Source organism: Salvelinus sp. IW2-2015, linkage group LG19, assembly GCF_002910315.2.
Source record: "Salvelinus sp. IW2-2015 linkage group LG19, ASM291031v2, whole genome shotgun sequence".
NCBI lineage: Eukaryota > Metazoa > Chordata > Actinopteri > Salmoniformes > Salmonidae > Salvelinus > Salvelinus sp. IW2-2015.
This window is the reverse complement of record NC_036859.1, coordinates 31109901-31135761: the sequence shown is the minus strand read 5'-3', so window position 1 is coordinate 31135761 and position 25861 is coordinate 31109901. Positions and strand designations below refer to the sequence as shown.

Genomic DNA, 25861 nt, shown 5'->3' with positions numbered 1-25861 from the left:
TCTCTCTCTCCATTTTTGCTTTTACTTTTTTTTTTCACTCACTGTTGTTTCTTATTCTCTCTCCTTGATCAGATTTTTTCCATCTCTCGTTCTCTCGCTCTTGCTCTCTGTCTCTATTTGTCTCTCTCTATTATACCTTCTCATTCTGTTTACCTACCTGCCCTATACTCATTTTATCATCCAATGTCCATTCTTAAATCCTCCYTTTTTCTGGTTCTCTGTCCCAGGTGTGTGGTACTCCGGAGTACATCGCCCCAGAGGTGATCCTGAGGCAGGGCTATGGGAAGCCGGTGGACTGGTGGGCTATGGGCATCATCCTCTATGAGTTCCTGGTGGGGTGCGTGCCTTTCTTCGGGGACACGCCCGAACAGCTCTTCGGACAAGTGGTCAATGGTGAGAGTCATCACATTAATGGGTTATGTTAGCCTGATTAAATGCTATGCTATGCTATGTTTATTATTGTTTTAATCATTCACTTTGGTTTATCCAGGCTTGAGTAACGTGGCTTTGACTGGTCAAATAGATCCAGTAAATATGCACTACAGTTAGAAAAGCTAGATGGTGCACCTATTTGGCCATTGATTGCCAGTTTTGCATGGTGCTCTCTGTCTTTTTGACCCAAGCACCCCCTCTACCTTGTCTGACTCTGTGATAGGCACACAGTCCCAGGTGTCTTTCAATCATCTAGTCACCAATGTCAAGAAGAACGCCTAGTCACCAATGTCAAGAAGAACGTCTAGTCACCAATGTCAAGAAGAACGTCTCGTCACCAATGTCAAGAAGAACGTCTCGTCACCAATGTCAAGAAGAACGCCTAGTCACCAATGTCAAGAAGAACGTCTCGTCACCAATGTCAAGAAGAACGTCTCGTCACCAATGTCAAGAAGAACGTCTAATCACCAATGTCAAGAAGAACGTCTAGTCACCAATGTCAAGAAGAACGCCTAGTCACCAATGTCAAGAAGAACGTCTAATCACCAATGTCAAGAAGAACGTCTAATCACCAATGTCACAATTCACAACGACCAGTCTGTTTGAATTATTGCCAAATGTTTCATGTTGTATTGTGTGTAATTTAGATGAAATTGTATTCCAAAACGTGTGTATTTCACAGATGACATTATCTGGCCTGAAGGTGAGGACACCCTGCCTGCTGATGCCCAGGACCTGATCACCAGGCTGCTGAGACAAAGCCCCCTAGACCGCCTCGGGACTGGTGGGTGGCTTCTTTTTTGCCTTTATAAAAATACATGTATTTATTTTGGGTATGATGTCAGTACAGTATTATGTTAGGACACTTTAGAAGTATCTGATTGAACAAGTCACTTCTTGGATACGTTTTTGAGACTTTTGAAGAAGTTATCACAAGATAGTTCTATTTAGGGACATGACCAATATCATTGCSACAGATCAATAAATACACACAATACAATTTAACATTTTTAACTAGGCAAGTCAGTGAAGAACAAATACTTATTTACAAAGACTGCCTACCCGGCCAAACCCGGACGACGCTGGGCCAATTGTGCGCCGCCCTATGGGACTCCCAATCACGGCCGGATGTGATTCAGCCTGGATTCAAACCAGCGACTGTAGTGTCGCCTCTAACACTGAGATGTAGTGCCTTAGACCGCTGCGCCACTCGGGAGCCCCTTCAGATTACTGAAACGGTTCAATGTCATAATAGTTGTTTTAATCACCAAGTTGGTTTGATGAGATTAACCAAATATGCACCACCTAAAGTGATGTGGATTTGACTACACTGAGTGTACAAAACATTATGAACACCTGTTCTATTCATAACATAGACTGACCAGGTGAATCCAGGTGAAGGCTATGATCCCTTACTGATGTCACTTGTTAAATCCACTTCAGTGAAGTGCCTTTAAACGGGGTATAGTAGGTGCCAGGCGCACCGGTTTGAGTGTATCAAGAACTGCAACGTTGCTGGGTTTTTCACGCTCAACAGTTTCCCATGTGTATTAAGAATGGTCCACCACCCAAAGGACATCCAGCCAACTTGACACAACTGTGGGAGGCATTAGAGTCAACATGGACCAGCATCCCTGTGGAACGCTTTTGACACCTTGTGGAGTCCATGCCCCGACGAATTGAGACTGTTCTGAGGGCAACAGGGGAGGGGGGGAGTAACTCAATATTAGGAAGATGTTCCTAATGTTTAGTATATTCAGTTGATCATATTGATGAATAGTTTGATCAAATCAATGATACAATCATGCATCCCCATGTTACTCCCAGGGGGAACACCAGAGGTCAAGATGCACATGTTCTTTGTGGGTCTGGACTGGAACGGACTGCTACGACAGAAAGCTGAGTTTATCCCCCAACTGGAGACTGAGGACGACACCAGTTACTTTGACAGTAGGTGGCGAGCTTTACCACTCTCATTGGGAGTATTTTAAATGTGGTTGTGTACTGAAGTTAYAAGTTGGTCCTAACCTCAGATCTAGGGTCAGAATTCCTTACCCGCCAGCCTAATCTTTATCATATGGGATGATAAAATATCTGACCCAGGGTCAGGAGTTAGGGCCAATTTAACCTAATCTGTGTAGTATGCTGCTGCTCCTGTCTTGACTTGTATTTAGGGTATTTTACTGGTACCTTTTCATAGTTTAAACTACTGGAATACTTACAAATGGTATGGAATTTTCATAACATTATAAAATATGTAAATTAAGATTTTAAACAATAAATTATGATGATTTTAAAATAGAATGACTAAGCTGTAAAACAGTACCCTAAATATAACCCATACATTTAGYGAATATCGTTTGTGTTTAATATGAGAGTTTCAGCATTAAATATCCTTTTATATTTTTTACATGCTTTTATTTATTTTACCATGTCAATATGTCTTTGTTGTAAATGTTTTGGCGCCAAACTGGTGGCAGACGTGAAAAAAGTCAATTGTTGGAAGAGTTGCGGAGTTAATTGAGAAWGTCATTTTTTATTTTAGGCTATTTTCTCTTGAACCATAGGGTGTATCATCTTGAAACTCATGGACGATATGGACACAGATTAAGATTTKTATTTTATATGAATACATTTTTAAAGTATCAATGACCAAAGTTACCATAGATTGCCATAGAGTACCTATAAATATTCTGGTAACTTTTGTAAATTACTGGTAGTTTTGCAACCCTACTTGTACTAATGTGTGTCTCTGTTGCTCTTCAGCCCGGTCTGAGCGGTACAGCCACCTGGATTCGGAAGATGATGATGATGATGATGAGACATGTGACGAAGATACGTCCCTGGAGCTCAAACAGTTCTCCTCCGTGGCACATCGCTTTAGCAAGGTGGGAAATGACGCAACATGTATTCATATCGCTCGGATGTATTCTCTTCAGTTTATTAGGTACACCCATCTAGTACTGGGTCGTACCTGTTGCCTCCAGAACAGCCTACATTTTTCGGGGCATGGTGTTCAATCGTTGCTCAATTGGTATCAACGGACTTAACATGTGCCAGGATAACATTTCCCACACCACCACCACCACCAGCCTGTACTGTTGACACCAGTCAGGATGGACTCATGCTGCTTACGCCAAATCCTGACTCTGCCGTAAGCATGACGCAACAGGAACCGGCTATTTTTTCCCACTCCTCAATTGTCCAGTGTTGGTGATCGTTTGCCTACTGGAGCCGCTTTTCTTGTTTTTAGCTGATAGGAGTGGAACTCGGTCACCTGCAGTAGCCCATCCGTGACAAGGATCAACGAGTTGTGCATTCCGAGATGCCGTTCTGCAAAATATTTTTTCTGCAGAAGTCGTTTCTATGTGCGCTATTTCTATATTTTCCGTTCTTAAGTTTCAATTTTGCGTCTTTTTACTTTCGGTTTGTTACACAGCTTCTAACAACTGAAAATATAATAATTTTTGGTCATTGAAAGGATATTTGTGGGGCGGGCAGGTAGCCTAGTGGTTAGAGCGTGTTGACTAGTAACCGAAAGGTTGCAAGATCGAAGCCCGAGCTGACAAGGTAAAAATCTGGAGTGTGAAACTACAGGATGGTAGCTCTCCAGGAACAGGGTTGGAGTGTAACCTACAGGACGGTAGCTCTCCAGGAACAGGGTTGGAGTGTGAACCTACAGGACGGTAGCTCTCCAGGAACAGGGTTGGAGTGTGAACCTACAGGACTGGTAGCTCTCCAGGAACACGGTTGGAGTGTGAACCTACAGGACGGTAGCTCTCCAGGAACAGGGTTGGAGTGAATACCTACAGGATGGTAGCTCTCCAGAAACAGGGTTTGAGAGCCCTGCTCTACACTATACATTGGTTGTTTTGTCAAATRAAGTGAAATTAGGMTAACTATAATAATTTTAGCAACCAGGATATGCCGGAGGGATTTCTGCAYATTGCACCCTTAAAAAGCATGCTTGTCATTTCACTGAGCTTTTTTGTGACCTTTTCTCTGACMCCTGRMCTCTTTGTGYCCCCCAGGTGTACAGCAGCACGGAGCACCTGTCCACGTCAACGCCATCCAATCAGAGCCTGTCGTCGTCGGACCGCAGCCACAGTGAGGAGAAGGAGGAGAGGTGGGAGGGGAAGGGTATCCTCTCCCCAGGAGAGGGACACAAACACGTGGCCAGCGGGGACCGGAGGACGGAGGGCCACAGAGGAAGGTGAGAGACAGAGAAAGGGCCTCAGACTACACTATGTTTGGTGTGTACTTGTGAGACATGTTTAGCTCTAACTAAAACATCGACAGAATTCTGCTACATTTGCCTTTTATACACCTAGAAAAAAGGGTTCCAAAAGGGTTCTTTGGCTGTCCCCATAGGATAATCTTTTTTTGGTTCCAGGCAGAATCCTTTTTTGTTCCAGGTAGAAAGAACCCTTTTGGGTTCCATATAGAACYGTCTGTGGAAAGGGTTCTACATGGAACCAAAAAGGGTTCTCCTATGGGGACAGCCGAAGAAMCCTTTTAGCTTCTAGATAAGCACCTTTTTTTCTAACAGTGTGTGGTTATAAGGGAGAAATCACACTGAAGTCCATCTATTGAATACATGCACACATTTCAGTGAAATATGAGTTAGTGGGTAGAAAGTGTCGTTCTTGAATCCCTTGTAACATAACCAGATCACAACTACCCTTTCTCTGTAAGTGTGCCCTGTCCTGTCCTTGTTAACTTCATTCTGTTCTCTTTCCCTCCTGTCCTCTAGCCTGCGTCCCAGGGCCTCCTCCAGTTCGTCCCAGTCAGAGAGAAGTGCCAGTCCGCTGGTGATGAACAGCACCCAGAGCCTGGACACCATGCCACGCTTCGCCATCGCAGCTGAGGAAGAGGGTGAGTTTAGATTGCACTRGTTCACACACACATGTGTTTAGGCCTATACCCACAGACACACTGTCATATGCGTAAAGTAAACACCCACACAGATTTTGTGTATATATACACACAGGCTATTTGTACTTGGCTTACATTACTAAAAGAGAAGAATGCCCACACTCTAGCGTGCACTGTTAGACATTCACTTACCCCCCCACCCCTCTCTCTATCTCCCTCCTCTCTCAGACGGGGTAGTGTCCAACTTGCGGCGTATCCGTCTCCGTAGTAACAGCACAGGCACGCGGCCCTCCTACAGACGTGGGGCGTCCCGCCGCATCGGGCACCAGCTGGACACCCCCGAGAAGCCCAGGCCCCCAGCGGCCTGCAAGCTCCCCAAGTCAGCTTCCATCTCAGGCCTGTCCCTCATCATCACCCCAGGTAAATTAAACCACCAGAGCTAGCTAGCTTGTACCAGTATACTCAGATGTTAAGAGAGGTCAAGTCTCAAACGGTACCGTATTCCTGGTAACATACATTTCTGTGGATTGCTTTTGGCCAGAGCTATGGCTAAAAGTTGCCGTTTATATGGGCCAAGCATTTGAGATGCAGCCACTGACTCTATTCAGAGATTAGCATAATGCTAACAACAACAACACCACTGTATTGTGTATGTAGCCTACAATGCCCTGTAACCTATATGATTGATATGCTTGTACTGACTTTGTTAAATTCCCCAAGAAATTCCTCAATCCTAACGTGTTCTCTCTCCATACCCCCAGATACCACGGACGGTCTCCCCAGCAGCCCCAAGTCGTCGCTGTCCCTATCCTCCAACCCCTCGTCCCGAGACTCGTCCCCCAACCGGGGAGACCTGTCCCTCAGCATCACCAGCCTGCGCCCCCCCGTGGTCATCCACAGCTCTGGGAAGAGGTTCGGCTTCGCCCTGCGTGCCATCCGCGTCTACATGGGGGACTTGGACGTCTACACCGTGCACCACATGGTCTGGGTAAGTGTTCTTGCCACAGAATTAAATAGATCACTAGACAACATGACTACAGGATGGCCATCTTGGTCAGGGACATTTTTATGGAACAGGCCACTCAAGTATGTATCTCTATGGTTCCTAGTACTGCTGCAGTATTGGGACTTGGTTTTACTGTCTGGTTGAACTATCTGTGTGGTCTGGTATTGGTTTGTGTTGTTTAGTTATTTCATAATGTGTAATATTTGTTTATAACAACACTTGTTCTTTCAAATACCACATGTCTGGCTGGTTTTAATCCACTGGTATTATTGTTAGCTCGYGTGCCAGTCTGTTACGGTTTCTTCTTTAGCCAATATATTATTTAGTCTTGTTTTACATTTTGTTTCTGAAAGCATTGATACATGCCAAAGCAGTCAGGGTTACATTCTGGTTGGTTATTCTTCATGTGTTCCTGTAGTGTGTGGAGGAGGGCACTCCGGCCCACGAGGCGGGCCTGAGGGCTGGTGACCTCATCACCCACGTGAACGGGGAGTCGGTCCAGGGGCTGGTGCACACTGAGGTGGTGGAGCTGCTTCTCAAGGTGAGACCCACTGGAACAGAACCATCACGCTTTCCTGATACTCCTTCCTCTCTTTGTTTGGTCTCTGTCTCTCTCTCTGTCTCTCTCTGTCCTTCCTATTTACCTACCTTCATTCATTCTTTGCTACCTTCTGATATAAACAGTATGACTACATTTTGTCCCCAAAAATGACAAAGGAAACAAGACGGGAGGATATAGCCGGTTAACGTTTCAGCACAAGGCCTTTCTCAAGACCAGTCTCTCTAAAAAGAAACCCCAAGAAATTCCTCAGTCCTTATATTGTCCCTGTTCATATTAACCCCACTGCAGTCGTCCCTGTCCCTGTCGTCCAACCCCTGTGACAGGTGGCCATTTTAGACCMTGTTACTTTCACCTGTGCAATCCTGTTACAAATCAGTGATCACCGTTCTATAAGCAGGAAATATATATTCCATATGCAATATCTATSCTACATAGAACATTTGGTGCCCAGTAAACCAATCGCCGTTCTATTCCCAGAGTGGCAGCAAGGTGACCCTGCAGACCACGGCCCTGGAGAACACCTCCATCAAGGTGGGCCCAGCCAGGAAGACCAGCTACAAGAGCAAGATGGCCCGACGCAGCAAGAAGAGCAAGAGGAAGGACGGCCAGGACGGGTAAGAGCAGAACATTACAGGGCTCTCCATTTATATGAGGAACAGTTACTCCAGTCACCGCTACTGTAGCACCTGCTATCTGGGTGTCATGGCAGATAAGACAAAAAGCTCTCCTCTRTTGGGTGCCATTTGTAAGAAATATTAATTCTGTGCCACAGAATACAAACATTGCCATGTTTTGCGTTCACATAATCATATATCAGASTATTATAAAAATCATCTAACACCCAATCGGTCTAATAACCGATTGCTGAAACCCTGTATACCCACAGCCTTTATATTGAATCCCATTTCTCTCCTGTAGTAGACGACGTAGCATCTGGAAGAAGCTGTCCAAGCACACCCCTCCTCCCATGCAGAGCAGTCGCAGTTTCTCCTCCGGCTTCCAACATTCAGTCTCCTCCAGTGACAGCCTGTCTGGCTCCCCCACCCAGAGCCTCTCGCCTGGGCCCTCCACACCCTGCCGCTCCCCTGCCCCTGACCAGTCTGGAGGTGAGTTGCTAGCTAGCCTCTTTATTGGATCGAAACTGGGCCACCATTTTGTGCCGTGCATAATTTTGTGTTGGTAAGTGGGCGTTTGACAATGTTTCAACCCTTGTGGTAGACCAAGTAAATTTGTATTTGAGGAAACGTGTGTTATGCCAAAGCTTTGGATTTAATGGCATACAGTACCAGTCAAAAGTTTGGACACAACTACTCATTCAAGGGTTTTTCTTTATTTTTACTATTTTCTACATTGTAGAATAATAGTGAAGACATCAAAACTATAACAAATCAAATCAATCTGGAACATTTCAAGAACTTTGAAAGTTTTGTCAAGTGCAGTCGTAAAAACGATAAAGCGCTATGAAGAAACTGGCTCTCATGAGGACCGCCACAGGAAAGGAAGACCCAGAGTTCCCTCTGCTGCAGAGGAAAAGTTAATTAGAATAACTGCACCTCAGACTGCAGCCCAAATAAATGCTTCACAGTAACACACATCTCAACATTAACTGTTCAAAGGAGACTGCGTGAATCAGGCCTTCATGGTCGAACTGCTGCAAAGAAACCACTAATAAAGGACACCAATAATAAGAAGAGACTTGCTTGGGCCAAGAAACACGAGCAATGGACATTAGACCGATGGAAATCTGTCCTTTGGTCTGATGAGTCCAAATTTAAGATTTTTGGTTCCAACCGCCATGTCTTTGTGAGATGCAGAGGAGGTGAACGGATGATCTCCACCTGTGTGGTTCCCACTGTGAAGCATGGAGGCGGTAGTGTCTGGTTTGCGCTTAGTGGGACTATCATTTGTTTTTCAACAGGACAATGACCCAACACAATCACCAGACCTCAACCCAATTGAGATGGTTTGGGATGAGTTGGACTGCAGCGTGACGGAAAAGCAGCCAACAAGTAGGGCTGGGCGGAATACTGTATTTTACTATATACCGGTATTTATGCACGGACCAGTTTGGGATTTTACTTGACCTTCTATAACGGTATTTGAATGTTTGGTTTGTTAAATGTGATACGCCGTGTATAACGTCCATTTTTATTGTTTACTGYGCTACTTGAGTCATCCCTCTCTGCTCTCTCTCGCTTTCCACACAGACCTAGTCCCACCCCCTGTCACTCAATGAGCACATTTGTTGTTGTTTGACCACAAGACACTTTCATTCAGTCTTCATGGTCAATGCAGCACATGCAACAATGTTGATGACAACGATGTTGTTTTCACTTTGAAATTAATATAAATCTAAGTGTTCTATAATTACAATATTAGTTTGTGTTTCTTACATCTGCGAACAGCTAGTTTGTATTTTCTTWGCAAGTTAAGCTAAATTGTGTTAGCCACTAATACTAATCACTTTTTAGCTAGCTAGCTGACTAGCTAATAAAAGTACTGAGTCAGAGCAAACGTAGCTAGCCTGATACCAATACGGGTGGAGGCAACAGTATCTTCTAAATCAAAGAGGAATAGGCGAAGCATGAATATGTTGGCTATATGAATAAAGCCAAAGATTATAGGGTCCCCTAGGAAACACTGAACATCGCTTTGGTTCCTACCCTGTTACAATAACTCGTCCATGGCWTTTTCATTCGTTGTCATGCCAGACAACACTATTCAAAGTGCCCACTATTATTTATATTCTAACTATAGAATTATAATAAACAATATATTTCCATGATTCCAAAAGTTCACCCAAGTGTTTTGATCTAAATCACAATTGCAACATTTGGGTTAAAATAAGGCCTAGTATTTTTCCCCCATATCGTAGCAGTGTGGAAATTATCTCAAATGAGTGCAGAAATGTATGGAAATGCAGGAAATTATTTTAGGTTGAAGTTGAATTGACTAGTATAAAACAATCCAACTGGAGAAAGACCCATTGAAATAATTTAGAATATACACTACCGTTCAAAAGTTTGGGGTCACTTAGAAATGTCCTTGTTTTTGAAAGAAAAGCAAGGCAGAGTTGCAAAGAAAAAGCCATATCTCAAACTGGCCAATAAAAAGAAAAGCTTAAGATGGGCAAAAGAACACAGACACTGGACAGAGGAACTCTGCCTAGAAGCCAGCATCCCGGAGTTGCCTCTTCACTGTTGACGTTGAGACTGGTATTTTGCGGGTACTATTTAAGGAAGCTGCCAGTTGAGGTCTTGTGAGGCGTCTGTTTCTCAAACTAGACACATTAATGTACTTGTCCTCTTGCTCAGTTGTGCACCGGGGCCTTCCACTCCTCTTTCTATTCGGGTTAGGGCCAGTTTGCGCTGTTCTGTGAAGGGAGCAGTACACAGCGTTGTACGAGATCTTCAGTTTCTTGGCAATTTCTCACATGGAATAGCCTTCATTTCTCAGAACAAGAATAGACTGACGAGTTTCAGAAGAAAGGTCTTTGTTTCTGGCCATTTTGAGCCTGTAATCGAACCCACAAATTCTGATGCTCCAGATACTTAACTAGTCTAAAGAAGGCCAGTTGTATTGCTTCTTTAATCAGAAGAACAGTTTTCAGCTGTGCTAACATTTTCTAATGATCAATTAGCCTTTAAAAAATGATAAACTTGGATTAGCTAACACAACGTGCCATTGGAACACAGGAGTGATGGTTGCTGATAATGGGCCTCTGTACGCCTATGTAGTCATTCCATAAAAAATCTGCCATTTCCAGCTACAACAGTCATTTACAACATTAACATTGTCTACACTGTATTTCTGATCAATTTGATGTTAATGGACCAAAAAAATTGCYTTTCTTTCAATAACAAGGACATTTCTAAGTGACCCCAAACTTTTGAACGGTAGTGTATGTGTTGCCACCATAGGGTCACGYACTACTCATAAAGCAAATGTAGAACTTTTATTAATCAAGAACATAAAATACAGTCAAAAATTTGAAAAATACCATGATATGATATTTTGGCCATATCGCCCAGCCCTACCAACAAGTGCTCAGCATATGTGGGAACTCCTTCAAGACTGTTGGAAAAGCATTMCAGGTGACGCTGGTTGAGAGAATGCCAAGATTGTGCAAAGCTGTCAAAGGCATAGGGTTGCTACTTTGAAAAATCTCAAATATAAAATATATTTGGATTAAACTTTTTGGTTACTATATGATTCCATATATGTTATTTCATAGTTTAATGTCTTCACAATTATTCTACAATGTAGAAAATAGTAAAAATAAAGAAAAACCTTGAATGAGTAGGTGTGTCCAAACTTTTGACTGGCACTGTATATACACTACCTTGCAAAAGTTTGGGGTCACTTAGAAATGTCCTTGTTTTGAAAGATTTTTTTTTTTTTTGTCCATTTAAAATAACATTTCTGTACTGTATGTCATACAGAAAAAGTTTAGGATAACGTTTATTGTAGCTATTATCAAACGGTTATCAGCACTAAAGTGAGAATGTTTGTTTGATTTCTGCAATTACAAAGCAAAGGCTTATCTACATGTTCTTCTGTTCTCTCNATTCCTGAAAGCTGAAAATATCCCAGTTCTTCCATGGCCTGTATACTCACCAAACTTGTCACCCGTTGAGCATGTTTGGGATGCTCTGGATCGACAGCGTGTTCCAGTTCCTGACAATATCCAGCAGCTTCGCACAGCCATTGAAGAGGAGTGGGACAACATTCCACAGGCCACAATCAACAGCCTGACCAACTATGCGAAGGACATGTCGCACTGCATGAGGCAAATCGTGGTCACACAAGACACTGACTGGTTTTCTGATCCACACCCCTACTTTTTTTTTTTTAAGGTATCTGTGACCAACCGATGCATATGTGAAATCTGTAGATTAGGGCCTAATGAATTTATTTCAATTGGTTGATTTACTTATATGAACTGTAACTCAGTAAAGTCTTAAAAATGTACGCCAAATGCTACAATTTTTTGTTCAGTGTAGTGTTTGGACCCATATTCCTAGCACACAATCACTACAACAAGCATGTGACTCTACAAAGTTGTTGAATGCATTTTCAGTTTATTTTGGTTGTATTCCAGATGTGCCCAATAGAAAGGATTTGTAAATAATGTATTGGGTCATTTTGGAGCAACTTACATTTACATTTAAGTCATTTAGCAGACGCTCTTATCCAGAGCGACTTACAAAATGACAAACAAACTTCTATTGTAAATAAGAATATAATAACAAACAAAAAAATAAAGAGTTCTGTGCCGCCTAATGCTATCTTTTATATCCACAGAATTGGTGTATTATAACGTCACATGAAAAGGTTTGCTGAAAATATCCACTTAAATTGAATCCCATTTCTCTCCTGTAGTAGACGACGTAGCGTCTTGAGGAAGATGGCCAAGCACAACCCTCCCATGCAGAGCAGTCGCAGTTTCTCCTCCGGCTTACAGCATTCAGTATCCTCCAGTGACAGCTTGTCTGGCTCCCCCACCCAGAGCCTCTCGCCTGGGCCCAGCACACCCTGCCCCTCCCCCGACCAGTCTGGAGGTGAGTAGCTAGCCTCTATTGGATGGAAACTGTGGTTCGATAGTCGGCCATTTTGTGATGTGCATATTTTACTGTAATAAGGTGGGTGTGTGACAATGTTTCAACTGTTATGATATACCAAGTCAATTGGTATCTGAATAGAAGATACCTGGGTTATGTAAAAGCTCTTGGTTTTCATGGTACATGTCATACAGAAATGCAGGCAAAAGTTGATTCTCATTATTCTCAAACCGTTTAACAGCACTACAGCGAGAATGCTTTCTTTGTCACTGAAGAAATCAAAAGCTTATCTACAGCATGTTCTATCTCTTCTCAGACTCCAACTCCCCCCAGAGCTCCTCTCCCTGCTCCAGCTCTCCCAACTCCCCCGTCCCCCAGGCCCGTCCCAGCTCCCTCCAGGTCCTAGGCCGCTACACCAAGGCAGGCCGCTGCAAGTCCACCAGCAGCATCCCCCCCTCCCCGCTGGCCTGTATCCCCCCTCCGCAGCCCCTCTCCCCCCAGTGCTCTCCTTCCTCCCTCCCCAGCCTTTCAAAGGGCCTCCACGGCTTCCACGGCAAGACCCTGTCCCCTCCCACCATCGCACGCCATTCTGTGCGCCCCCGCAGCGCCGAGCCGCCCCGCTCGCCCCTCCTCAAGAGGGTGCAGTCGGCTGAGAAGCTCTCAGGGGTGTACCACGGTGACAAGAAGGCCTACGCCACCCGCCGACACACCATGGAGGTACCCCTGTCGGAGGGGGAGGGGCTAGAGGCCCTGGATACGGCCAGAGGGTTTGTCTGTGTGGGGGAACAACATGGCCGCCAGGGCCTGTATCTGGGCGGTCAGAGAATCCACAGGGAGTCGACAAGCAGCGACCACCGCAGTGACCACTGCTCCAAGGAGTTGGTGATGAGGAAACTGGCCCTGTCYGAGAGGAGGGACTCCTTTAAGAAGCAGRAGGCGGTGCAGGAGGTGAGCTTTGACGACCCGGATGAGAAGGAGCAAAGACCCACCCTCCCCGTCAGGCAGCCGCGGTTTAAGGCATCGTGGATTAACTTGGCTCAGTCCGACTGGAGCCTGGAGGTGGCAGGGCGAGGAGCACAGGGTACAGCAGCGCAGAAATCCAAGCCAAAGGAGAAGGAGGGGTATTAGCCTAGCGTTGCTCCAATAAGGTGAAAGGTCTAGGTAGAGTCACACCCTAGACTAAGGTTACATACTCTCTGACCGGCTACTGTACCGTATATGAAGGGCTTGCATGTTTATCCGCGAGAATATACTCAAGCCTGAGCCAATTGAGGCAACTGGAGGGAGAGTACAACAACAACAAAAAGACTTCACACGGTTGAGTTACAGTATKCATCGTACCACACTCGAAACTGTTGAGCCAAAATTGGTTTAATCCCTCCCACCTTTGGTTTTAGGTTCACTGTAGCACCTGTAACATTTTTGTACTTTGTAAATACCTTTTTTTATGAAATAACCTATTTATTACTTTTTATGTTCATTTTATTTGTTTCAGGCTGATGACTTCATTTATTGGCCCTTATTTGTGACAATGTCACAAATTTGATGCGCCCATTCTGTTGTGTGAATGGATAGAGACATGAGGAAACTCCAAGTTAATGAACTAAATTAAGAACAAAGATTTGGATGTTGCTTATAGATGCAGACAGCCGATGAATAATATGTTTTCTCCCATATCTGTTAAATTGTTTAACATTCTATTAGTATTCCAAAAGTGTTTCATGACATGAAATATGGCTGCTGATTCTGTCTGATCAAAATAGGCCTTTCAAACATACGTTGAATGTTTATGTACTTAGTGTGTCCAAGCCCTTTAATTCAGTGCCGTCTTTAACACACTAGAACAATAATATGGTAGTAATGATTCATGGTCACAGGGATAGTGAAATAGTGCCCCCGTGCCAAAGCATGGATTTCTCATAAGAACCCTTCTAAGTAAGAGGTACTGTACATAGGAAGCTTCATGATTGAGCCCTGTTGCCAAGCCCTGTCAATCATTCCAGTGATGTCATCAAATGGATAAACTCCACCGATTTCTTCCATTGGTTTAAATCACAAAATGATTGACGGGACACAAAATAAAGAACGCTTCGTTCTGCCAGTGCTACCTTTTTGATACTAGATTGTTGGTGATCCTGCAATACCATACTAACCTGCTTGTTGAAGCAAGCTACCCTACAATGTAATCTAGCGGAAGAGTGTATTTGCACAGGTTAGGCGTTTTCCCTGAACACTGTTCTCATTCTTTTTCAGAACTCTTGTTTTCCGTTTGCATTTTAAGAATTGTGCGGTGTATGTAGGAACTGGCTCGCTGTGCTGTTTTTTTAAAACAATGTTATATGAATGAATGTTTACATTTTCGGGTCAGATGTGTACTGTATGTGAACTTTTTTCATCTTCACTGTTAAAGGGGGCAATCTGCAGTTGCTTCATCCATTTTTGGACTTTTAAATTAATTATATGTACCCATTGATTCTTGAAGATTATAATTTATAAAAGCCTCATGAGCTTAGTTCAACTGTAGTTCCCCAACAGAACCCAAAATATAAACTTGTTTTTCTCCAGGTTGTAAACAAAGTAAATGTTAACAAACCCTGTAAAGCCTCAAAACATGGTTAAAACTATATATTTTTTTGATATCAGGAATTTTAGTAGTTGCATTTCTCCAGCCCATTCCTCAGCTTTTTACTAAAACAGTGACGGGGAAAAGAGTACGCTTTGTAATTGTTTCAACTGCTGTTTGGCCATTTAAATTATTTAAAAAAAATGTACCCCTTTTTTCCTCCCCAATTTCGATCTTGTCTCACGGCCGGTTGTGACACAGCCTGGGATCAAACCCGTGTCTATAGTGACACCTCAAGCACTGTGATGCAGTGCCTTAGACTGCTGYGCCACTCGGGAGACCCCCTTTAAATTATTCTGAACAACGAATGACAGGGATCAGCTGGATTCCAACAGAAGCCCTGAAGGACAAAGAAATGAAACTGTGTTTTGTATAGTTTGATATGGAAGCAGTCTTGTTGCATTGCTGATACGCCTATGCTGTTTACGAACACCATAACTAACCCAAACGGAAGTTGKCATTCAAGAACAACAGACTTGATAGAAGGGTGAGAGATTTGAAGATGTAGGCAATGGTTTGGCTGTCAACATTGTATACTGTCATTGTTTTCTTCTGCAACTATTGAATGAACAACCAAAATTCTTCCACTCGTGGTTATTTCAGATAAACTGTTACAGTAAGACAGTTCATCCTAATATATGTCAGATGATGTTAGGAACACGTGTTTCACAGTTGGCTGGGGATATGGGAATATTGACCAAGTTAAAATACAAATAATAATTTGTCACCAACTAATACTTGAACAACTGGAACGAGACAGGATAACAGAAGGTCAGAAATCTAAAACGTATCTACTTTTTAAAATTGATATACTTTATTAGTACTTGAAACAAATAAGTGTGATTTTTGTGAGAGTATAATAAAATAGGTCATTCAATTCAAAATGGATTTCCCAGATCTTGATGTTGTCAAAGTGTGGTCCCTTTATTGGAAATAATACTGTGTCCTCATGCTAGACATTTTTCACTGAACTGAATAACTAGTCGTTATATTAGTCAGATTGTTGTTTTCATGGTCTTGCTTGCTAGAGAATTTATCTGATTCTTTGATTGCAAATATATGACCCATTCTGCACTTTTACACTGTTTAATGTAACACAAGAAAAAAAGACACTGGTTCTGAATGCACCCAAATTAGTGTGTAGTTTTACATAACTGAAATGTATTCATTTAGTGGTCTTTGATTCAACTTCAATAATAAAACGGGGTGAAAGCCTGAGGTGCACGCAGAATATAACCAACTGATTACAACTACCTTCTCATATTTTTCCTGATGTATGATAAATGGGATATCTGTAATGGTCAATTGTAATCCATAAACATAATTAATGTTTGTTTTGTCTTACCTTGGTGGCCCTCAAACTTCATTGTATATTTCCCAAACTGGTTTCTGGTGAAAGTTGGTGTGAAATTCATTTTCTCTCAATTGTCTAACAGTGTTTGAAATAAATGAATGGCAGAAGAATAATATGAAGTGTACAGTTCTTTTTGGGACTTACATCTTACATTTTGGAGAAGCACATTCACAACACTAACAACTATAGAGGCTTATTGTGATCAAATGTGTATTTCTCTATTCAAAACATATATAGTCTGTAACAATAAGTCTTCACATCTGAAGGCCAGGTACATTATTTTATTTATCCTTTATTTAATTAGGCAAGTCAGTTAAGAACAAATTATTTACAATAATGGCCTACCCTCCCCTAAACCGGACGACGCTGGGACAATTGTGCTCAGGCCCTATGGGACTCCTGACCATGGCCAGGTGTGATACAGCCCAGAATCGAACCAGGGTCTGTAGTGATTCCTCTAGCACTGAAATGCAGTGCCTTAGACCGCTGTGCCACTCGGGAGCCAAAAAAAWTCCTACATTTGAATATTCTTTGTTCAACCTGGTAGCTAATTGGCAACAACAACAAAAAAGATGGAGTAGCCTAATTATTAGCTCTTCCTGATACAGCACAGACTATCCTTCATCAGCATTCTGAACARGGTTATGGTATAATCAATACTTTTTTATTAAATGCTGTTATGAAAAGGCATGAAATGGTTGTATTGTTGGGACGGGCATTGAAATGCTTCAATTCAGGAGAGGAAATATTTATCATGGTCATATGGGCAATTGCACGATAATGGAATTGCGCCGAGTTTCCGATTTTTCACTTTGAAATGTATGCCAAACAAAAAACAATTGATTTAAAAGTTTAACAAACCATACAACTATGCACAAGGACTACTTTTAACAATTTACACAAAACATTTTACAAAAACATTTACTGGAAGAACTGTGCAGATGCAAAGTTTGGTAACATAATTTAGGTAAAATCTCCCACTGTTTTTTGTGTCCACGTTTGACCAAAATTGTTAAATATATGCTCTGAATTAAGATTTAACGATTACAGAAAGAATGCGGTGTCAGCTATGACATGACACATTGACTTTGAAGAAATCTATTTTGGTTATTGAACAACAGTAAGTGAAGTGGATTTATACCCGGTAACGGAATTGCGGTAATGGAATTTCATCATGGGTCCCTGATCTGTATTGCACAGAAATGCATGGATATGAATGCCATTCTCTACATGGTGATATATCTTAAATAGGTACAYAAAGGTATAGATATGCAATATCCTAATTTGCMTATTTGGGTATTATTCTAAACACGGGCTATTATTTTAATGAGCTCTGCCCTCAAACGAGACAACATTTGGTTGGTCCGGACCAAATCTGAACCAATCATAGACATCTATATTTCACAAGTTTGGACATCAAAGTACAGCACAGTAGAGCTCAGTAGAGTACAGTGCAGTACAGTAGACTACAGTAGAGTATAGTATATTTCAATACATTACAGTACAATACATTATACTGTACTTAACTCTAGTGTACTCTACTGTAGTGAACTATACTCTACTTTGCTTTACTGTACTGTCCAAACTTGTGGTCTGTGCCTACTATGATTTCCCATTGTAGCCAAATCAATAGCATAAATTCTGTTACAGATTTGACTGAAATTCCGTTAACGATTTTGATTCAATCACTTATTAATTAATAAACAAAATTGATATGAGTAAAAACACGAACTACTTGTTACTTATGTTATCTTTCATTATCCTCCCTCCTCATGAGGGATGGAAATTAGAAATATATGTTTTCTAAGAACCCTTTTCCAACTGACCAAAAATATAAGCCTTCTCTTATTCTTAATTTTTTTGGATGAAAAATAGTTGATAAATGGATATATGCTTTCATTAAAAAATATATATAGACTCTTAGCTTTCATTTGACACCCAATTTGACATGATCCTATAAACTTCACAGGTTGGTGCTCATGGGTCCTTTTACATGGAAATGGCCATATGCTTCCTGTCCTGCAATGATTCGTGCTTTTCCGACTGGGTTCGTTTTTTCCCGTGCTGTTCATATTAGTTCCCACGCACTCTCCTTTTCTGCGCCGTGCTGTGCTGGAAAATGGCTGTGTAGGGAGCTGAGAGTCATGTGCAGCAAAAGAAAGAAAGGGAGAAAGAAAGAAACCGGACTAGAAGTAATCAAAGGAGGTGGACGACTTTAAAGCATTGAGGGAAAGAACAGGTGAAAGATAAGGAAACTTGCTGTCTGCATTTCGACGTGTTAAAGTGCCGCCACAGCGAGAWATTTGGAAGAAGTATCTGCGTCTGCGGGTGAGTTTTTCCTAAGTTGGTGCACATTTCCAGTGCTATAGCCTCTGAACGGGAAAATGGTGGAAGATCTTCAACTAGGTGCCCTACGCACACAAGGCAGTACGAACTTGCACAGGTCTATAAACTTGTCGAGGGCACCGCAACAAGTCGTTTTCTTTAAAGTACGCTAAATGTTAAAATAATACCTAGTTAGTTGCATAATGTCTGCCACTTGCAGTACTAACGTGCGCCTCTCTATTGACATCTAAAAATCTACCAAGTCGAGCTAACGAGCTACTGTAACCATATTTTCCAGAGTTCCCATATGGCACATGAATGTTACACTATTTTGTTGGCTACGTTTTTACTCAATGTAGCAACATTGCGCTTAACACAGACAAAATAATGCCAAAGGTTGCGAATTTCTCGAACACGTCATCTGCAAGTTCATGTGCGAGTTTTACTTGCTACATTGTTGCGACATGGGCAACTTAGCTGTAGTTGACAGCACCCCTACATTTTGGACCATTCTAATATTGTTATTACACAGTTAGTGCGCTTTGTTGTTTAAAAGTTAAGCGTATTCCGCACATGTGCATTGGTTTAGGACACTGCCAAAGTTATATGTCCAGATTTGTCTTGGATTGATTCCCAAACTTGCAGGATCACCAATGTCTGTGGTAACAATGTCTGTGGTAACAATGTCTGTGGTAACAATGCCTGTGGTAACAATGCCTCTAAACTTGTCTGTTCAGTCGCTATTGCCGTGTACTACTTTATGTAAATTCAGTGTAATGTAAGTTTTGTTTGTTGTTGTATTAACTCGTTAGCTTCTTTGTGCATTGTACTTCGGGTAATGTATGGTTTGTAGGGTTGCTTATGTAAAGGGTAGCAATGAATAACTATTACACCCTATTACTTTTTATCCCCCAACTTAGAAATAAAAGAGAAACAACTAGCCTACATATGAACACTTATGTTGAATAGACTTCTAGTTAGAACATCCTCGAATGTCTATTGTATCTCTTTTGCAAAACATAGGAACACCTTGAGGTGTGTTGAGGTGGTACGGCATGCCAATATTTATTCAGTTTAACTTTTCATCATTAGCTTTTAACAATTTCGCTGAAAATGTATTGTTTTTTGTTTGACATACTTTTTAATGTGRAACATTTGAGTCTCAGTGTCACTCCATTACTGTGGAATTGCTCATGTATATTTATATTTCTTTATTTCATAAAATATGAAGTATTTGTAAAAATGTTAAGTGGGCCTATGTGTAATTTCCGCTAGGCTATATCGTGGTTACAGTAAAAACACGTTGAGCGTATTAACACAATGTGTCAAATTTACAATATCTGTAGCAAGGGTTTTACAGAGATTTTGCTGTATTGACGTTAAACTAGCCAGCTCCAGCTTCAGCCAAACAAAGCAACCCATATTTGAGAAGTTCAGGACCACTTTATGGTGGAGTTATGTTTCACTACTTTACTTACTTAGGACAAAAATATATTGCAAAATTTTTCGAAAGTTGCAATGATTATATATCAAAATATCTTGGCTTGCAGATACTCTTAACAACCCTACAGCTTATTCCTGTTGATACAACCTCATACAAATTAACAGTATTTGTATGACTGGAAAATGCTTGTCACTAGCTCCTAACCGTGCAGCAAAATGCTTGTCACTAGCTTCTAACTGTGTGGCAAAATGCTTGTCACTGGCTTCTAACTGTGTGGCAAAATGCTTGTCACTAGCTCCTAACCGTGCAGCAAAATGCTTGTCACTAGCTACTAACCAGTTGTTGGCAAAATGCTTGTCACTAGCCTCCTATACAGTGTTGGCAAAATGCTTGTCACTAGCTCTAACCAGTGTGGCAAAATGCTTGTCACTAGCTCCTAACCGTGTGGCAAAATGCTCACTAGCTACTAACCGTGCGCAAAATGGTTGTCACTAGCTTCTAACAGTGTGGCAAAAATGCTTGTCACTAGCTACTAACTCGGTGCTCCAGAACAAATGCTTGTCACTAGCTATAACAGTGTAGCAAAATGCTTGGTCACTAGCTCCTAACGTGCAGCAAAATGCTTGTCACTAGCCCTAACCGTGCGGCAAAAATGCGTTCCACTAGCTCCTAACCTGTGCAAAATGCTTGTCACTAGCTACTAACAGTGTGGCAAAATGCTTGTCACTAGCTCCTAACCGTGTGGAAAAATGCTTGTCACTAGCTCCTAACCGTGTGGCAAAATGCTTGTCACTAGCTCCTAATCGTGTGGCAAAATGCTTGTCACTAGCTCCTAACAGTGTGACAAAATGCTTGTCACTAACCTAACCGTGTGGCAAAATGCTTGTCACTAGCTACTAACCGTGTGGCAAAATGCTTGTCACTAGCTACTAACCGTGTGGCAAAATGCTTGTCACTAGCTCCTAACCGTGTGGCAAAATGCTTGTCACTAGCTACTAACCGTGTGGCAAAATGCTTGTCACTAGCTACTAACAGTGTGGCAAAATGCTTGTCACTCGCTCCTAACAGTGTGGCAAAAATGTCCAAAAAATTGTAATAAAAGACAAGAAATCAAGATCTCCCTGTTTGAGTGGCTGGTGCCTCTGATGCTGTAAAGGAACCTTCTGTTTTTTGAATTTAATACATTTGTCATCCAGATTTTGATAAATCAGTTCTCTCTTAATTTTAATGGTCCATTCCTAGTAATTGTAAAATATATCTTACCTAATATTGCAGCACCAGACATTAATTGTATCTGTATAATCCGTTTTTTCATAAATATATTTGTTTTATTATCATACTGCATACATTTCAGTGTCCTCCTCAAAAAACCGAGTCAGTCTTTGAGGATGCAAAGTGCAATGTAAAAAAGGTGGAGTTGTTTGGGTCAGGAGCTTGATCACTGCCTAGATACATTTTCTAATATTAGAACATTTCCTTGATTTGCCCAAGCTTCTCTGGTGACTCCGGAGCACATGGCCAAAYAGCAGCCAATGGGAGGCCAGGCTTAGTTTCCCTCTCTCTAGCAACAGTGAGTTTCTTGCCTTTTATTCATTAATAATTTTTTTGTGGTCTCCCTCAGCCGTTTGGGCTCTCCTGATAAGTGTGCCGTTTCTTGACTGAATAAAAGTGAGGAAAAAAGGATGGCTCCAGTGACGACGAGCCTGCAAGCTGCTGCCTTGAAATGGAGGCTTTTTTTTCAATGTGCAGGACTGTAACAGAGATGATTCTCCTTTCAACTCGTATTAGTTGCAGCATTTATATTGCTGTGGGGGGAAATGCTGAATTGGGACTACCAAAGAGTGCGGGACGATTGCAGCTTTTTTCTGCAAGGTTGTGAATATAAACAAACAAAAAATGGCAAAGTGGAATGGACTTTTTTTGGCGGGTGAGGGCGGGGGGAGGCGGAGAGAGGGGTGGGGGGTGTTTGGTGGTGTGAGGATTGCGGGCTGTGGTTGGGTATGCCAGTGCCACGTGTCTACCCTGGCACCTCTTTTCTCGACACGGAGGATGTCGGACAGAGAGCCTTGGTGAGTCTGTGCAGTTCCTCTCTCCTCAGAAGTGGGGTGAGTAGTGTTGCCCAATGGTACGGCCTGTAATCATGATAACTATTTAGCGTTTTATAGCGGTGATATTAGAACTCAGAGATGATCACGAGAATGTTTGCTTGCTTTTTGAATGGGGGGGTTGTGTGAGGTTCGAGTGCACGTACACCCAGATTTGAAGATGCGCCACTGAGAAAGAAGTGTACAGTTCGAATTTTGGCTTATTTAGATTTTAGCAGCAACTTATCATATCCAGTCAAAAACAAACCTAATGGACGAGCATGTTGTAAGCGATATCACAAAGAGTAGTGATTTGGACGTTTCGAGAGATGCTCCAAAAAACTCTGGGGGCTTCTAAGCTCTTATGTCCCGAGTCACAAGCCCAAGCCCTCCATTTCATCTCTATCTCTGATTTTCTTTTGGTCATCACTTCACCCACAGAGGGGGAAAAGGAGACTTCATCTCTCCTTACTTTGTGGGACCAAATTCTAGTTTGAAAGCCTAATCTCTCTCTGGTGCTGTTGCCATTTTGATGGTCAACTTGGTGTCTTTTTTATTTGGTCGCTTCACTCCTCTTGCTGAAGCTACAGTAAAAACAAAGGTAATGTCTTTGACCGTGCATACAGTAGTCTTCGTGTTTTCCAATTTTCCTACTGTGGCTCTGACTTAATCGACAAAATCGATTGAGAAGAGACAGTCCTATTAATGAAAAGTAACCTTTCAAAACTGTCCGATTATGATTTAGTCACTGAACTGGTCTTGAATAGTTTATTAGGCCTAGGTGACATCTCAAAAACAATGATGTAATGRGTCTACATAGCCATTGAGGACCTTTTTGACTAACATTGATAAAGCAAGCTTGTATGAATGTGAATGATTTTATGGGAGAGATGTTTTTCTGCAATGACTCATGTTCGATTATAAGAGCAAGAAGCGTTTTGCATCGAAAGGACTTTCTTTCAATATTGTTGTATTGAAGGGTTTTGGCATGATTAGGCTACTTTTCGAGAAGCCTGCCGAAATATTTCTGGAGCAACAGAACAGTCTTACGTGGGACATAATACCCTAATTTCCCTTTATAGAAAATGGTCTTAAATGAAACAGCGTTCTTTTTAATTTGGATGCTTTAGAACTGTAAGGCTGGTCATATTTGTCTGTGTTTCAAACATTGCTATTGCATGTATTGATCTGTTTTATCCCATTCAGAGCATCAGGGAATGGTTGAGAACTGTAGAATGTGACTTTTAATCAAAATCGAGATTTGAAAATGTGATGCAGAATGACTTGGGGAGTCTGTGGTACGTTATGACGCAGTAGCATCATCCCAACCAAGATTGCACAAACGCATAGCACTGCCACAGTTCGCCATTTTCATGCTTTGTGGCCGTGACACAGGGATGCTTCGATTATTGTAGGCGTCTACTTATATATATATATATATATATATATATATATATATATATAATCTCACACACACACAGTACCAGTCAAAAGTTTGGACACACCTACTCATTCAAGGGTTTTTCTTAGTTTTTACTATTTTCTACATTGTAGAATAATAGTGAAGACATCAAAACTATGAAATAACACATATGGAATCATGTAGTAACCAAAAAAGTGTTCAATAAATCAAAATAGATTTTAGATTCTTCAAAGTAGCCACCCTTTTCATTGATGACAACTTCATAAGGAATGCTTTTCCAACAGTCTTGAAGGAGTTCCCACATATTCTGAGCACTTGTTAGCTGCTTTTCCTTCACTCTGCAGTCCAACTCATCCCAGACCATCTCAATTGTGTTGAGGTTGGGTGATTGTGGAGGCCAGGTCATCTGATGCAGCACTCCATCACTCTCCTTGGTCAAATAGCCCTTTCACAGCCTGGAGGTGTGCTTTGGGTCATTGTCCTGTTGAAGAACAAATGATAGTCTCACTAAGCTCAAACCAGGTAGGAGGATGAATCGCTGCAGAATGCTGTGGTAGCATGCTGGTTAAGTGTACCTTGACTTCTAAATAAATCACTGACAGTGTCACCAGCAAAGCACCATCACACCACCTCCTCTATGCTTCACAGGAACCACACATGCGTAGATCATCCGTTCACCTACTCTGCGTCTCACAAAGAAATGGCGGTTGGAACCAAAAATCTCTCATTTGTACTCATAAGACCAAAGGACAGATTTCCACTGGTCTAATGTCCATTGCTTGTAATTCTTGGCCCAAGCAAGTCTTTTTTTTTCTTATTGGTGTCCTTTAGTAGTGGTTTCTTTGCAGAAATTTKACCACGAAGGCCTGATTAACACAGTCTCCTCTGAACAGTTGATGTTGAGATGTGTCTGTTACTCTGAAGCATTTATTTGGGCTGCAATCTGAGGTGCAGTTAACTCTAACTTATCCTCTACTGCAGAGGTAACTCTGGGCCTTTCCTGGCGGTCCTCATGAGAGCCAGTTTCTTCATAGAGCTTGATGGTTTTTGCGACTGCTCTTGAAGAAACTTTAAAAGTTCTTGACATTTTCCAGATTGTCTGACCTTCATGTCTTAAACTAATGATGGACTGTTGTTTCTCTTTGCTTATTTGAGCTGTTCTTGCCATAATATGGACTTGATCTTTTACCAAATAGGGCTATCTTCTGTATACCACCCCTACCATGTCACAACACACCTGATTGGCTCAAACRCATTAAGAAGGAAAGAAATGTCCACAAATGAACTTTTAACAAGACACRCCAGTTAATTGAAATTCATTCCAGGTGACTACCTTATGAAGCTGGTTGAGAGAATGTCAAGAGTGTGCAAAGCTGTCATCAAGGCAAAGGGTGGCTACTTTGAAGAATGTCAAATATAAAATATATATAACACTTTTTTTTGGTTACTACATGATTCCACATGTGTTATTTCATAATTCGGATGTATTATTCTACAATGTAGAAAATAGTAAAAATAAAGAAAAAACCCTTGAATGAGTAGGTGTGTCAACTTTTGACTGGTACTGTATATACACTACCGTGCAAAAGTTTGGGGTCACTTAGAAATGTCCTTGTTTTGAAAGAAAAGGTACATTTTTTTTTGTCCATTAAAATAACATGAAATGGATCAGAAATACAGTGTAGACATTGTTAATGTTGTAAATGACTCTTGTAGCTGGAAACGGCAGATCCATTTTTWATGGAATATCTACATAGGCGTACAGAGGCCCATTTATCAGCAACCATCAATGGCATGTTGTGTTTATCATTTTAAAAGGCTAATTGATCATTAGAAAACCCTTTTGCAATTATGTTAGCACAGCTGAAAACATTTGTGCTGATTTAAAGAATCAATAAAACTGGCCTTCTTTAGACTAGTTGAGTATCTGGCGCATCAGCATTTGTGGGTTCGATTCCAGGCTCAAAATAGCCAGAAACAAAGAACTTTCTTCTGAAACTCAGTCAGTCAGTCTATTCTTGTCCTGAGAAATGAAGGCTATGCCATGCGAGAAACTGAAGATTGAGTACAAAGCTGTGTACTACTCCCTTCACAGAACAGTGCAAACTGTCTAACCAGAATAGAAAGAGTGGGAGGCCCCGGTGCACATCTGAGCAAAAGAACAAGTACATT

The 25861-nt window shown here is 41.7% G+C and overlaps 2 protein-coding genes across 4 annotated transcripts in view; both read left to right on the top strand.

The window, feature by feature from the left end:
- LOC111979161 (microtubule-associated serine/threonine-protein kinase 3) overlaps positions 1–16526 on the top strand; it is a 71264-nt gene extending 54738 nt beyond the window's left edge. For both annotated transcript variants that reach the window (XM_024009499.2, XM_024009498.2), the window contains 12 exons: positions 228–393; positions 1115–1216; positions 2260–2382; positions 3199–3320; positions 4464–4645; positions 5186–5307; positions 5536–5727; positions 6069–6295; positions 6732–6854; positions 7353–7489; positions 7794–7981; positions 12753–16526. In XM_024009499.2, coding sequence (XP_023865267.1) covers positions 228–393; positions 1115–1216; positions 2260–2382; positions 3199–3320; positions 4464–4645; positions 5186–5307; positions 5536–5727; positions 6069–6295; positions 6732–6854; positions 7353–7489; positions 7794–7981; positions 12753–13564 — 2496 coding nt within the window. In that variant the 3' untranslated portion in view covers positions 13565–16526. The remainder of the gene's footprint in view (positions 1–227; positions 394–1114; positions 1217–2259; positions 2383–3198; positions 3321–4463; positions 4646–5185; positions 5308–5535; positions 5728–6068; positions 6296–6731; positions 6855–7352; positions 7490–7793; positions 7982–12752) is intronic.
- Positions 16527–18498: 1972 nt separating this feature from the next.
- The window catches only part of LOC111979394 (phosphatidylinositol 3-kinase regulatory subunit gamma), a 51299-nt gene continuing 43936 nt past the window's right edge, over positions 18499–25861 (top strand). For both annotated transcript variants that reach the window (XM_024009901.2, XM_024009900.2), the window contains exon 1: positions 18499–18741. The gene's annotated coding sequence lies outside the window, so the exon portion shown is untranslated. The remainder of the gene's footprint in view (positions 18742–25861) is intronic.